This window comes from Camelina sativa, chromosome 5 (genome assembly GCF_030686135.1).
Source record: "Camelina sativa cultivar CO46 ecotype springtype chromosome 5, ASM3068613v1".
Lineage (NCBI taxonomy): Eukaryota > Viridiplantae > Streptophyta > Magnoliopsida > Brassicales > Brassicaceae > Camelina > Camelina sativa.
The window spans coordinates 10,754,579-10,769,966 of NC_141884.1; the positions used below are offsets into that span (position 1 = coordinate 10,754,579).

General features: G+C 31.8%; 2 protein-coding genes and 2 long non-coding RNA genes across 4 annotated transcripts; 2 read left to right on the forward strand and 2 right to left on the reverse strand.

The window, feature by feature from the left end:
• The first annotated feature begins 207 nt into the window (after positions 1-207).
• Positions 208-3,956, forward strand: LOC104786479 (pentatricopeptide repeat-containing protein GUN1, chloroplastic). Its single transcript, XM_010511898.3, has 4 exons — positions 208-2,574; positions 2,721-2,937; positions 3,028-3,212; positions 3,511-3,956. The coding sequence occupies exons 1-4, from the start codon at positions 467-469 to the stop codon at positions 3,803-3,805; spliced, it is 2,805 nt and encodes a 934-aa protein (XP_010510200.1). The 5' UTR covers positions 208-466; the 3' UTR covers positions 3,806-3,956.
• LOC147943538 (uncharacterized) lies at positions 3,088-4,500 on the reverse strand. The gene is made up of 2 exons (XR_015556666.1): positions 4,054-4,500; positions 3,088-3,363 (listed from the first exon to the last, which is right to left on the reverse strand). It is a non-coding gene; the product is annotated as an uncharacterized LOC147943538 (long non-coding RNA).
• Positions 4,501-9,534: 5,034 nt separating this feature from the next.
• Positions 9,535-10,232, reverse strand: LOC147943539 (uncharacterized). The gene is made up of 2 exons (XR_015557005.1): positions 10,130-10,232; positions 9,535-10,042 (listed from the first exon to the last, which is right to left on the reverse strand). It is a non-coding gene; the product is annotated as an uncharacterized LOC147943539 (long non-coding RNA).
• Positions 10,233-14,787: 4,555 nt separating this feature from the next.
• On the forward strand, positions 14,788-15,182 carry LOC109133079 (non-specific lipid-transfer protein 2P-like). The gene has a single exon (XM_019245848.2). The coding sequence runs from the start codon at positions 14,857-14,859 to the stop codon at positions 15,139-15,141; it is 285 nt and encodes a 94-aa protein (XP_019101393.1). The 5' UTR covers positions 14,788-14,856; the 3' UTR covers positions 15,142-15,182.
• Positions 15,183-15,388: the final 206 nt, after the last annotated feature.

Genomic DNA, 15,388 nt, shown 5'->3' on the forward strand with positions numbered 1-15,388 from the left:
GTTTTAACCAAAAGAGCAAATCTTTTCTCAGATCTCGTTTCAGAAAATTCGTAAAAAAAATGCATTTTTATAGGAATGTAAATATTTAGAAAAAGGAAAATCTAAACAAACAGATACACAATTGGAAAACAAATAAGTATGAGACAATAATTGTTGGAAATAAAAAACAAATACTAATAAAGAAGAAAGAAAGAAACAAATGAAAGTAAACATGACTTTGGTTGAATTATTCAATTTCCGAAGCAAAAATATTAAATTAAATAAAATTAAAATATCATTTTTGGAAACAGAGAGTCCAATTCTCATCTCTCATCATCTCTCTCTCTCTCTCTGTCTGGGCTATTGCATCTCTCAAAGACCTATCCAAAAAAGTTTGAGACTTTACGAATTCCAAAGAAAACATGAAAAACCCTATCCTTATGTAGCTCTTTCAGATTCCGTAATCACCTAAAAACTCTCCCTTTCAATGGCGTCAACGCCGCCACACTGGGTCACCACCACCAACAACCACCGTCCATGGCTTCCTCAGCGTCCTCGTCCCGGTCGCTCCGTTACCTCAGCTCCTTCCTCTTCTTCATCCTCTGTTTCCGCCGTCGCCTCTGTTGCTTCAGCTCATCTTCCACAAACCACTCCAAATTTCTCTCCTTTACAAACCCCCAAATCCGATTTCTCTGGTCGTCAATCAACCAGATTCGTCTCCTCCTCCTCCGCCAATAACCACCGCCAGACCCGGCAGAACCCAAACTACAACCACCGTCCGTTGCTTCCTCATGGTGTCTCCTCGTCTCCTCGTGGCTCAGCTCCTCCGCCTTCCTCTGTAGCCACTGTAGCTCCAGCTCAGCTATCTCAGGCTTCTAACTTCTCCCCTCTCCAAACCCAAAAATCGGATCTTTCGTCTGATTTCTCTGGTCGTCGGTCCACTAGGTTCGTTTCAAAGATGCATTTTGGAAGACCTAAGACTAGTATGGCCACTCGGCACAGCTCTGCTGCGGAAGATGCACTTCAAGACGCTATTGATTTCTCTGGAGACAATGAGATGTTTCATAGTCTAATGTTGAGCTTTGAGTCTAAGCTGTGTGGCTCTGACGACTGTACCTATATAATCCGTGAGTTAGGGAATCGTGGTGAGTGCGATAAAGCTGTTGGCTTTTATGAGTTTGCTGTCAAACGAGAGAGGAGAAAGAACGAGCAAGGTAAATTAGCTAGTGCTATGATTAGTACTCTTGGTAGATACGGCAAAGTAACCATTGCTAAGAGGATTTTCGAAACTGCTTTTGCTGGTGGATATGGAAACACTGTTTACGCCTTCTCGGCGTTGATCAGCGCTTATGGGAGAAGCGGGCTCCATGAGGAAGCCATTAGTGTCTTCAACTCCATGAAAGAGTATGGCTTGAGGCCTAATTTGGTTACTTACAATGCTGTGATTGACGCTTGCGGTAAAGGAGGGATGGAGTTTAAGCAAGTAGCCAAGTTTTTCGATGAGATGCAGAAGAATGGTGTGCAGCCAGATAGAATCACTTTCAACTCTTTGCTTGCTGTTTGTAGTAGAGGAGGGTTGTGGGAAGCAGCAAGGAATCTGTTTGATGAGATGTCTAATAGAAGGATTGAGCAAGATGTCTTTTCTTATAATACGCTTTTGGATGCAATTTGCAAAGGTGGGCAGATGGACCTTGCTTTCGAAATACTTGCTCAGATGCCTGCGAAGAGAATCATGCCTAATGTTGTGAGTTATAGCACTGTTATTGATGGGTTTGCAAAAGCTGGGAGATTTGAGGAAGCTCTTAACTTGTTTGGTGAGATGAGATATCTCGGTATTGCATTGGATAGAGTTTCTTACAATACATTGCTTTCGATTTATACTAAAGTTGGTAGATCTGAAGAAGCTTTGGATATTTTGAGAGAAATGGCATCTGTTGGGATTAAGAAGGATGTTGTGACTTATAATGCTCTTCTTGGAGGATATGGGAAACAAGGAAAATATGATGAAGTTAAAAAAGTGTTCACTGAGATGAAGCGAGAGCACGTGTTGCCCAATTTACTGACTTACTCAACGTTGATCGATGGGTACTCGAAAGGGGGTTTGTATAAAGAGGCAATGGAGATATTTAGGGAGTTTAAGAGCGCCGGTTTAAGAGCTGATGTTGTTTTGTACAGTGCATTGATTGATGCATTGTGCAAGAATGGGTTGGTGGGTTCTGCTGTATCTTTGATCGATGAGATGACAAAGGAAGGAATTAGTCCGAACGTTGTAACTTACAACTCCATAATCGATGCCTTTGGTCGTTCTGCAACTATGGAAAGGTCAGCTGATTATAGCAATGGTGGAGCCAATAACTTAGAAGTTGGAACTTTGGCTTTCTCTTCTTCTGCTCTAAGTGAATTGACTGAAACAGAGGGTAATCGGGTTATACAGTTATTTGGGCAGTTAACAAGTGAGACTAATAACCGAATGACGAAAGATTGTAAGGAGGGTATGCAGGAGCTCTCCTGTATATTGGAAGTTTTCCGCAAAATGCATCAGCTGGAAATTAAACCAAATGTTGTAACCTTTTCAGCGATTCTGAATGCTTGCAGGTTTGTTTCTCTTTTGGATCCTCTTTTTGAAGTTAGCGAGTGAAAGGTTATATAACCCAATTATTAGTGTTATCCTAGATTACCGATGTGTGGTTTTGCTTTTTGGTGACAATTCTTATTTTGTTGACATGTTTGTGTCAATGTAGTCGTTGTAACTCATTTGAAGATGCATCAATGCTGCTAGAGGAGCTCAGGCTGTTTGATAATAAGGTGTATGGTGTTGTTCATGGACTTCTCATGGGTGAGAGAGAGAAGGTATGGCTCCAAGCTCAGAGCTTGTTTGACAGAGTAAATGAGATGGATGGTTCGACTGCTTCTGCCTTCTACAACGCTCTAACGGATATGCTCTGGCACTTCGGTCAGGTAAAATGACACTGATATATTAGAGGCTAAATTATGTAACCGGTTTTTTCTGTGTAACAAAGGCTTATTATTGGGAACCTTTTGCTATAGAAACGTGGTGCAGAACTGGTTGCACTTGAGGGAAGATCTAGGCAAGTGTGGGAGAACGTGTGGTCTGATTCTTGCTTGGACTTACACCTCATGTCTTCTGGAGCTGCACGCGCAATGGTTCATGCGTGGCTACTAAACATACGCTCCATTGTCTATGAAGGTCATGAGTTACCGAAAGTATTGAGGTAAGCTACGAAGAACACTTTGGTTTAAATACCAACTTTAGACTGACCTAATACCCTGCACTATTTGTGTTACGGTTTCTTCCTAAAACTCCATCATAGCCCTAGAATTAGGCCAATCTCCTTCTTTCTAAAATTTGATGTGCATCATTTCCTGGATGCTATTGGTCGTACATCAGGATTACAATTGTCTAGTTGGTGTGGTCTTGTTTCGCATAACTTTCATGATCCTTAAACTCTATCTCTATCTGGGTTTGTCCAAACTTGTGATATATTGTTAACAATCTTATTCCTGTGGCAGTATATTGACTGGCTGGGGGAAACACAGCAAAGTGGTTGGAGACGGAGCACTAAAACGAGCGGTTGAGGTCCTTTTGAGGGGGATGGACGCACCATTCCACCTATCGAAATGCAACATGGGACGGTTCATATCAAGCGGGTCGGTGGTAGCAACATGGCTGCGTGAATCAGCGACACTAAAACTCTTAATCCTCCATGACCACATAACGACCACAACAGCTGCTAGTACAACAATGAAATCAAAAGACCAACAACGTGAACAGACGTCGCTGACTCTGCAGCCTCTTCTCTTGTAGCTTTAGTGTGATGTAATAACAATGTATCATTCAAGTGTATTAGGACCATCGGTCCGGTCCTAACAACAATGTTTGGCTTTTGTGCTAATATTTTTGTAACAAACATGTGAAAATTTGCTTTTCTCTTAACATCTTTATATAACTAAACAAATCATGAATCATTTTTTAATACTAATCTCGATATTTATCTAAGAGTTGTTTGGTTCTTAAGCCACATTTCCTATATACTAGGTGGGAGTCCGCGCTACGTGCGGGTTATTGTTTTCGTTTATGTTATTATTTTTTTGGTTTCGTTTTTTGGTATTTTGACATTTGTTTATTGTATGGTTTGTGTTTAATTTTTTATGTTTTTGTGTGTTTAATATCGACGCATCAACCGATATTTCAAACTCAGCAATAGATGCTTGAAGAATAGTAGGATACTAATTCCTTTTTCTCGACAACCGCACAAACAACAATATCAAACACAATCTTTTCAGCCGCAACAGTTTCATCTGCAGCAGTCAGCAACTTGTGCATCAGTTATATCTAATTGAAATAAGACATAAGTTATAAAATAGTAATTAGTCAAATCAATTGATTGTATTACTAAGTTGGTTCATAATAATCCGTTAATAACTTTAGAAGAAACTAATACGACAATTGAAAAAATGTTATTTAAATTTTCTTACATTATTTATTTATTTGTTTTTGCATAAGATTTTTAAATTGGTAAAGTGAGACTGTAATTATAATTACAAAACCTAACCACATTGTCTTTTTACAGAGTTCAATTGTTTGCTAAAAATCCCAAATTATTTTGACAAGTTAAAAAATATTTAAATTGAAGTAAATAAAACACTAAGTTGTAGCAATTTTTTGAATTATCTATATTAAAATTTATTAAGCAAATTTGGTGTTCTAACCTTTGAATTATACTTATTTACAAATTTAATCCCTAAAAAATTGCACAAAAAAAGAAAATCAATTGGATTCCTAAAATATCTCTAACAATTTGCGTTATAATTTCCTAAAACAATTTTTATATTAAAAAATTATTACACTTAATAACATATTCCAAATATATATATATATACAATATATTTATTATTTTCCTTTAAAACTAATATTTGAGAAAAACTTTACTGTCTGATATGAAACAATTAATTTTTTAATGGTTATTAATATGCTGATAAAAAATGTAAAAATAATTCTTTCACGGGCTATATCTAATAAATTGAACTTATGTAATTGAACTTAACCTGCAGTATACCTCATGATAACATTTACAGATATAATTATTTCACGGGTTAAATCAAAAAACAATTAACTTAAGAGTTAAATTTAACAACACTAATAATTCTTTAAAAATAATAATGTAAGTATAATTCAATCTGTGGCGTACGTACCTTCGTATCGAGTAGAAGGAGATCTAAGCTCATAAGCTCACCGTTTCGTTTAAAATTATGAGCTTCCCACATACGCATGAATCGCACAGTTATATGATGTATAGAAGTTCCGATTGTAAGCTTGTTTATATCAATGGTTTCAAGTTGTCCTTTTGTAGATGGTGATTGTTTTACAGCCATATTGCTTTAGAGTGATTCTGATTCTGATTTAGCAATACATTGAAAATCAATTTATTAGTTAACCTGCCATGGATAAATTTTCAAGTAGTCCATACGGGGGTTTATATTAAGAAAAAAAAAAGGCAAAACCTAAATTTTGAAGATTTACGTACCTGCTATCTCACTAATTAAGAATGTGAAGGTTTATGCTTGAGAATGTGTGTGATGCTATTTATATTGGTAACTAGGATCTCACCCGCGGTACACCGCAGGACTATTTTTGCATCTAATGATATTTTAGTATTTTATGATATATTATTGAAATTATATAAATTTAATTTATAGTGTTTTTAGAACAAAGTAAGGAGTGAGATGAATATAGAATTGATGGTACATCTAAATAATTTTATTGTGTGAAATTTGATTATTATAATATAGTAGTTGTAATTGTTATGCATTATTTAACATTTATAAATGACTTTTAATCTAAATAAAAAAAGTTTAATATAATCATCAGTTTCGCATATGAATGTGATGTGACATGTTAGAATTGGCATAATACATTTCGTATAACTCGTTTTATTTAAGACTAAAATATTGTATGTGTGTAGACAATCCGTAAAGTAAAACTATATAATCATATTTTGTAATTTCAAATCCGCTCTATCACTTGACCCGCGAGCATTTAAATTTTATTTAGGAATTATAAAAATATTTTAAATAATTGTTAAACAAAATTTTAATTATGTGATAGTAATTTCTTTTAGATTTATTTTTAGTATATTTTTTTGGAAATTAATTTAAAGTATTATTTAATCTAATTTTGATAGACAATGTAGAGAATGCCAATTTAGGGTTTTCAAGAAGGATATATATATATATATATATATATATATTTTTTTTAAGTGTTATATTTGTTTATAAGAAAATATTTTAGATTACTTTCAAAATATTTTAAAGAAAAATATTTTGTGTGTTTTTAGTAGACAGTCCGTAGTAAACTATAGAATCATATTAATGAAAAATTCTAATCCAAGCTCTATGAACATCGAAAAGCCAATCTCAAAGTTATCGATCTTCAACGTATGGTTTACAATCTAACTGTAAGTTTCATTTTTGTATTATAATAAGGAAAACACTACTTATCTTCACCAATCATCCTTTTCTCTCTTTTTTAATGTCTGGAAATTTGTTTCATATCTTTTAGAAATTCATCAAATTATAATACAATCCTTTCAAGGAGAATATATACTATTCACGGATCAGGTACAAACATCCAGGAATCGGATTACAACTATAGTTTGTCATCATCATGCCTTAGCCTCAACATGTGTGATTTCTAGATTAAATTTCTTGCAATTGAACCGGTGATAGATTCGTAAAAACTTGTTTAGTTGTAGATAGAATAGTTTAGATGCAAATTACGGTAATTGATAAGAGTATATATTTATCTCCAAGCTAATGATGTCTTGTTGCCTCTTGTAGTCTTGTTCCGAAGGTATATATGAATTTTCCATGGCCATCATGCAATTGAGTTTCTAATTCTAGATAATTTTGTCAAAGGATTGGACTAATATGTAAGAGATAAGCGCTTTTAAAATATGTAATCATGTTTCATTCTACATTACAGACAACCTGTTATGAACTGAATTCATAAAATATTAAAATCTATATTTTTTAAAATGAATGAGTAAGCCTACGTAAAATGATATGTGAGTTTTTTGCAGGACCTTCACTTCCCTTGTAGGGTATCATATCTCTGGTGAGCTAAGAAGAAGATGAAAAATGAGGTAACTGCTTGGTGATATGAAGGGATGACTGAAGAGTGAAGAGTGATATTTATAGAGAACTTAGATGTGTAGGTCATATCATTTTGATCAAATTTTTAAAAGCTTGGAGAAGAAGTACAATATCTTAGATACGATAAACAATTAAACAAATAAGGATTCTTCATTAAAATTGACAATGAATGATACCATAGTTTTAGGCAAGATTAGCATTTTAAGAAGTTATGCTATTGTTAGGATTGTTTATGATTGAAGATTTAACGCTATTTTGTTAGGAAATATATGAAAATCGTATATGTAAAGAATATAATCGAATAAAGAAGGAATATGTCTTTTCATAAGATTTGTCTCGATTAGTTTATTCGGTTTATTTTATCAACATTTTTGATATGCTCATGGATTTTAATATGAAGGCCCAACAAACATAAGGCCCAACAAACACACGTCAATCCTATCGTCAACGCCTAACGGCAAGACTCGACATAATATCGCAGATCCAGTCCGTAACGGGTCGGGTAAATGGATAAACACGCGGACCCTCCAGTCAAACGGGTCGGATCATTGATTTTGATTTTTTATTACAGAATTACCCTTTTCAATTTTAAATAAGCTTTTCCTTCTTGTAATATTGGATGGTAATTTTAGTAAATAGAGTAAGGATTTTGGACATTTACACAAACGTACTCCTCTTTTAGTTATAAGAAGATGGTGGACAACATAACGTTTGAATTTTGATGATATATAAGTTCAAAACATTTTTGTATAACTAATAAATATAAACAGTATGGCTTGGTGTTTAAGTTTTGTTTATGTAATGTCCACATATGTAATGTAGCTTCGTAACGGCCTAGTCGTGGTTATGGGATTTAATGTGTCTTTTGAGTCGTTACAACCTAATCATGGATATATGTATTTATTTCAATTTATTAGTATTTCACTACCGTATTTGTGTATTAATATTCTCCAAAGTCTGCGCTATTAATAATTTGGATGTTTAGAAAACGAAAAGGTTTAGTAGTTCCAAACTTCGTATTTTAGGTCCTTTATTACTGCCCTTGTAGATAACAGTTTCCAATTTAATAGTTAGTAGGTTGTCTACTCGGTTTAAGTCTTTGCTTGTAAATATAAACAGTATGGCTTGGTGTTTAAGTTTTGTTTATGTAATGTCCACATATGTAATGTAGCTTTGTAACGGCCTAATCGTGGTTATGGGATTTAATGTGTCTTTTGAGTCGTTACAACCTAATCATGGATATATGTATTTATTTCAATTTATTAGTATTTCACTACCGTATTTGTGTATTAATATTCTCCAAAGTCTGCGCTATTAATAATTTAGATGTTTAGAAAACGAAAAGGTTTAGTAGTTCCAAACTTCGTATTTTAGGTCCTTTATTACTGCCCTTGTAGATAACAGTTTCCAATTTAATAGTTAGTAGGTTGTCTACTCGGTTTAAGTCATTGCTTGTAATGTATTTGTTTGTTTTCTAAAAACTGTTTAATTATTTACATGAATACCCGCGCTACACGCGGTTTAAGTTTTATAAATTTCATACTTTTTACTTTTTGTTAAAAAAACTGTATGCAGATATTTTCTTCTAATCTTTGTTTTCATGCGCTAATGTTGAAAGTTCAAATTTACATAGACATCAGTTTTTGTTTTCATATTGCAATAAACATTGATGTATTCTACATTTCGTGTACCTTTTGTTCGTTTTGCATAGTGATGATCATTTTTCCAACAATTATTATTTTTAACTCCTTTTATTTTTAGGTTTATTTCTGCTCCTTAAGTTGTATTAGTAATTCAATTAAAATGAGTAAATGACCAACATAGTTTAATCCATCGATCATTACATTGTAAGTGGAGAGTGTATTTTATATATTGTAAGTTTTGGAAATGTCATCAATAGCATGATGGAGCTTAGATAGATCTTATTAGATGTTTAAAGAAACATGTAACGTAGAAGCGAGTGAAATGATTTCAAATTGTGAGTAGTCTCAAACAAATGAATCTCAGCAATCTAATCGAAAGGAGTTTTAAGAAACTACACATCAGAGTCAAAATGAAGATGATTTAAACGAAATAAACTTAAGATCGAACACAAATTTTTAATTGATATTGTAATGTTCGAGTGAATATAACAAAATGCATCATAATTTTTGTTTTTATTTTTAATGATATGTTGTTACAAAAATGGAGATAAAGAATAGACCCAACCACCATATTTCAAATGGAGAAGCGCACGTCTTGTCTCATATATGCCTCGACCCACGGGAAGCAGTAGTTGGTCTAGGACGTGGCAGTTCTGAAGCGTTTTCCTCTTCCTTTACCATCACAAACCTGTTCTCCTCTATTAGAGACTACGCCAATCAACGTGACAACAATAATAGATAAATAAACAATGGCTTGCATTTAGACCATTCTTGCTCCATCAAATAACTATCTATCTTGCATACTTAAGACATAAGCACTTTCTAGTGAAACAGGTAAGCAATTCAAACCACAAGCATATAACCAAATGAAAGCCCATATACCATAAAAATAGAATGGCATTATATACAACAAATAAGCTTTAGTAAAAAAGACAATACCAAACTTGCACCCAAACACTCCATCATTTGGTAGTAAGATCTACCATGCAAAGGAGTATGCCCTTTTCCTTCCATGATTCGGAGAAATAATATTCGGTCTTGAAAGAATAATCATTAGAAAAATGATGACTTCAAAACTCATGGTTCCTTTATGGACAATAATCTATTAGGCAAAGACTCGTTTTTTTATTTTTGAAACAGCCACACCGCTCTGGTATGACCCTTCTTATTCCACATCACCGCTTGCAAACGTACACTTTGCTATTGGCAATATATATTCCATCGTTGCTTCTGTATCCAGCTGAACACTTGAGAAGAATCACGGTATAAGTTAAGAATGAAGGCAACATGCCTCATAAAAAACCGTTATGGTTCAACAAAATCTATGAACCTACCAGATGAGTCTACTTAGTATCAAAAATACTCAAAGCTTTTATCTCCCGAAATTCTGAATATGTGCAGACACGACGAGCTTCGAAGTGAGGAAAATATAAACCTGGAGGCATGGTACATGTTTTTCATTGTAAGAATAGTCATCACAAATTCACAATACATGCTTTATCAAAATCCAATCTGTAAACGCCAAATTTGGGATATCCTAATCAAAAGTTAAGAAATAAAAGCAGGGGATAATACTAAAGAGTAGAACTATAGATGCATAACCTCAAGACATAGCAGGCAATTATAGCAATTCTGTAGCTCCTAAAGAATAGGAAACAATGGTCGAACCTCAAGAATTACACGTACTTGTTAAGCATCTTGACAAGTTATTCTCCATCACTGATCGACGAGATTACTCTGTACCAGCGGGCCGTCTCGGCACTCTCTCAGCAAGTCTTTTATTTTCCGGCATACTTTCTTCTTCGTCTTGGTGAGAAGCAATGCAATTTTTATTGTGAGGATGTTTGGGTTTGCAAAGGGGGGAATGCTATTTACACGAAGTGAGAGATCTTAAGAATCTCACTGAGGAAGGCGTTTTCAATTTATGTTGATTGTTAAAAAGTGGAAGGGATTTTTTGTACAAATCGACGTTAGGTTGGCTACCTAGCAGTTTAGAATCCCTAATTGCGGAAGAAGACCAATAGATGTAACCTATGGAAGGTGAACCAATTTTAAGAGTTACACGTGTCATTCTCTTGCATGCTGACGTGTCAAGCTGAGGGAGAGAGTTCACCTACTTTCATATATATGATTAACAGAGCATTCTCAAGAAAGAAAATGCTGATGAGTTGTTGTTAAAAAGCTCGAGACACCAATGAATTTATTACTCTCAATTTTATTGTTATTTAGTATTTACACCTAATTGCTATTGAATGACTAAGGAATATTCTTTTATAATTAATTAAAAATCAAACATTTCAATTTTAAAATTTCTTTTAATTATTTTTATAACATATTTAATTATTAATACCATTGGTATAATATTTCACGGGTAAAACATATTCTTACACAAAATGAAAGAAATTTTTTAAAAAATAAAAATTTTTGCATAGATTGAAGAAAGAGCGGATTATACATATATTTACTTGATACATAATACTTTGATCTAAATATATTCTCACGGGTTATATATTTTTTTAGACAAACAAATTTTAGATCTTAAAACTTTACAGATAACTCTAACTTTATCTGCATATATGTGCGGGTTGTTACCTAGTTAAATAAATTAAAAAGCTACTTATTAATATTCAATTTTGCATAAATATATAGTAATACAATATAGTCAACCAATTGTAATTATTGAATTTTAGAGTTTTAAATACTTATATTAGGGTAATTACTATTTAGAAATACAAATATAAATTGAAATTTCTTTGCTTCTTTTTTTGTTTCTTTTAAAATAAATTTTTATAATTTTTCTTAAACAACAAATGTAATCCATGAAATAGTTTATTTTCATAAATATATATTATTTTTATTTATGATTACAAAACATATTAGTTACATAAGATCTTTTTAAAGATATTTTTTGCATATCTAGTGTTTTAGAGAGTATTTACAAATAAGTTGCTTTTAGATATATTTTATATATCCATTAAAATAAATTTGAATTACATATTAATTAATTTTATATTATTAAGACTATAACGAATACTTTACTATTTTAAAAGGAGGATTTTAAAAAATACCTCTTTTTCTATGTCACTTTTCAAAAATACCATTTGATAGTGTCCATTTTCAAAAATATCTCTTTTTAATATATAAAATGACAAAATTATAAACCCTAAACCCCAAATACTAAACCCTATCCCTTAAAAACTATACCCTAAATGTAAATTGGGAACCCAAACCTAAAAAAACAAATTCTAAAAATTAATGTAACATAGGGTAATTGTGTAAAAGAGGGCAAAAATGAAATTTTTTTAAAAAAGGGTATGCCAAAAAGGGCATTTCTAACAAATTCTCATTTTAAAATACCTTTTCCCTTTAAATTAATATAAATTTTATTCAAAATTGTTTTTCAAAATTAAACTGGATTTATTTATTTGTTTCTAAAACTGTGAGGAAAAATATGCACAAATATTAACTGTAATTTCTTTTTCTTGTTTTTTTTTTGTTTTTTCCTAAAATATTTATAAAGAATCAGAAATTTAGATTTGATTTATTATGTATTTAAACGTTTTCCTTATTTAATTATGATGTATATTTTTCATTAATTAAATATTTTAACCAATTAAGTTTTAAGCAAGATTATGGTTGATTTAATACATAATAAATATATTTGAAGAGATAATAGGGTCAACTAATCGGGTATTAAATGATCTGTGCGTATCTAACTTAATTTGAAAGGTTAGACAATTTTATTTCAATGATATACTAATGTATGAATAATTATTGATTACTAACATTTTTATTTAAAAACTACCAAATCAAAGTAATGCTTCAAAAGTTGATCCATGAGTACTTTTGCTTTAATAATCTAGTTTCAGTTCTTTTAATATGTGGTTTGCGTATACTTTGTTTAGTTTGCAGACAGGGATATTTCCTATTGTTGCCCCTCATGGCCTCATGGGTGAGTAGTTATCATTTCAAGATCATTTAAGGGGGGTGTATTGAAACCATAATTTTGGAGGATTTTATGGGATTTAGAAAATTTGGAATTTTGATAAATTTTAGGGAAGTTGATATGATTTATTATAAAATTCTATCAAATCCCTTCTAAAACCATGGGATTTGGGGGGGGGGGGGGTGTATTGAAACTGTGATTTTGGAGGATTTTATTGGATTTAGGAAATTTGGAATTTTCATAGATTGTAGGGAAGTTGATATGATTTAAAATTCTTTCAAATCCCACCTATAACCATGAGATTTGGATTTCTGTATGTTTAACTAAACAAATCCTCTCAAATTCTCCAGAATCTCTAAGAGGGGGGTATTGGTTTGAGATTTTAAAAGAATTTTAATGACTTTAAAAGTTATGTAGAATATGTTGTTATTCAATCAAGACTTTTTAAAACTCTTTTAAAATTTTGTGTTATTAGTTGTGGATTTATAAAAAGTAATCTAAAATCTTGATAAATCTATTGTTATTGGATTAAGAGTTCTATAAAGTCATTAAAAGTTTTATGTTATTCAAATAAAACAAAAGAATCTTGGATTGTTAATGAATTCAAATAATATGTTATTGGTTTAAGATTTTATATCACTTTCTTCATAAAAAAAGTCATGAAAACTCTCTCATCAAATAGAGAGATTTGAGAATCATAGTTCATGACTTTTTGGGAAGCAGAGAAGAAGAACCGAAGATCCAGCGGTGACCTTCCACCACTGTCCGACGAAAAAAGTGCTTAGTGGATTATACGGTGACCTTCCATCATCGTCCGATGATGAGAAACCCAGCGGAAACTCCTCCTCATTCTCTCAACTTTCACTTCGACCCTCTCTCTCTTCTTTCTTTATCTCTCTTTCTTCTCTATGTGTGTGTGCATGTTTGTTTACGTCACACTCTGAGTATATTAGATCATGACATCCTTTTTTGTATAAAATTTTGTATCATCACTTCCGTAACAAGATGAGAAACTCTTGTACCTATAACTTGGAGATCGAGTATGTCATTTTTTTGATAAAACCAGAACAACCGATAATGTCAACAGGCGTTGAATAAAGATGATTTTATAGAAGATGATAAGCAAGAGATTTTGTTTTCTTTCACAGAAGCGTTGAATCAAAAGAATATTGTGCAATATTTTTTGAAAAAGATTTTACAAGATTTTATGAGTGATTTTACAAGATTAGGAAAAAAAATCAGCAAGATTTTAAACAACTTTCTAAACAATCACTTAGAATCCTCAATTTTATACTTTCTATGATTTTATTTGAAGTCATTAAAATTCTCTTAAAATCTCAAACCAATACCTCCCCCTAAAACTTATTAAAATCCAAATCCACAAACTGTTTTGATAACAGTGGATTTTAATGTAGAATTTTTAATCATCAGTTCAATAATAGTGGAATTTAATGGACTTTTTAAAATCCATGATTGAATAACATATGATTTATTTTACACAAATCACTTAAAGTATCAAGTTGAATAGTAACCCCCTTGGATTTTTGTATTGTTAACTAAACAAATCCTCTCAAATCCTCCACAATCATTAAAAATCATTAAAATCTAAATCCACAAACTATTTTCAATAACAGTGGATTTTAAAGTAGATTTTTAAATCATCAGTTCAATAACAATAGATTTTAACAGACTTTTTAAAATAAATGATTGAATAACATAAGATTTGTAAATTTTATAGAAATCACTTAAAATGTCAAGTTGAATACACCCCCACCCCCCCCCCCCCCCTCCTTTAATAATTTGACCAGTCAAACATTTTTATTTCAAGTTCTATTTGATTAGTCAAGCATAAAAATATTTTCAATTTTAATTCAAACTTTGATAGTTTAATTCCAATAATTTGTCAAACTTAGAAATGAAATTACACTAAAATAAATGTTATTAAAAATACAGAATATGTTAGCTACCTAAAACACACACTTTCTTATTGCAAAATAATACTCCATCTATATATATATAGCTTCACCATCCTAATTAAACAAATCTCATAATCAATATTCATACATTTTCTAATAAAAAAATATATATATTAGAATTAAATAGAAAGAGATACAAATGGCAAAAGGCATGAAGATGAAGTTAACTACATTAGTTTTCATTGCATTTGTTATGTTCTCTCTGGCTCTGTCCAAAGCAGAGGCAGCATGCGACATCCAAGATCTTCAAGTATGTCTACCAGCAGTTATAGGAAGATCTCCACTGTTGATGGAGTGTTGCACCAAATTAAACGATAATCAATCATGTTTTTGTGATTACTTGAAAAATCCATTGGTTGTTCGATATAAGACATTTGCTAAAGAAGTTTTAGAAGCTTGTGCTATACCTATTCCTGTTTGTTAAAACTTATAATATTTATAAAATAATAATTACTATTATAACTATTATAATTTTATGTAATAATGTCTATCATATATTGAGAGTTTATAATTTTATATTCGTCATAGATTTCCAGTCTAAACAAATTATGGCTGCAAATGTTTGCTTAAAACTGAAAATATTGAAAATATTAGGTTGAATAATATTGAGTTGAATTTTTTTTTTTTTTGGTAGAAAAAATTGAGTTGAATATTATTTAACTCATTCATCT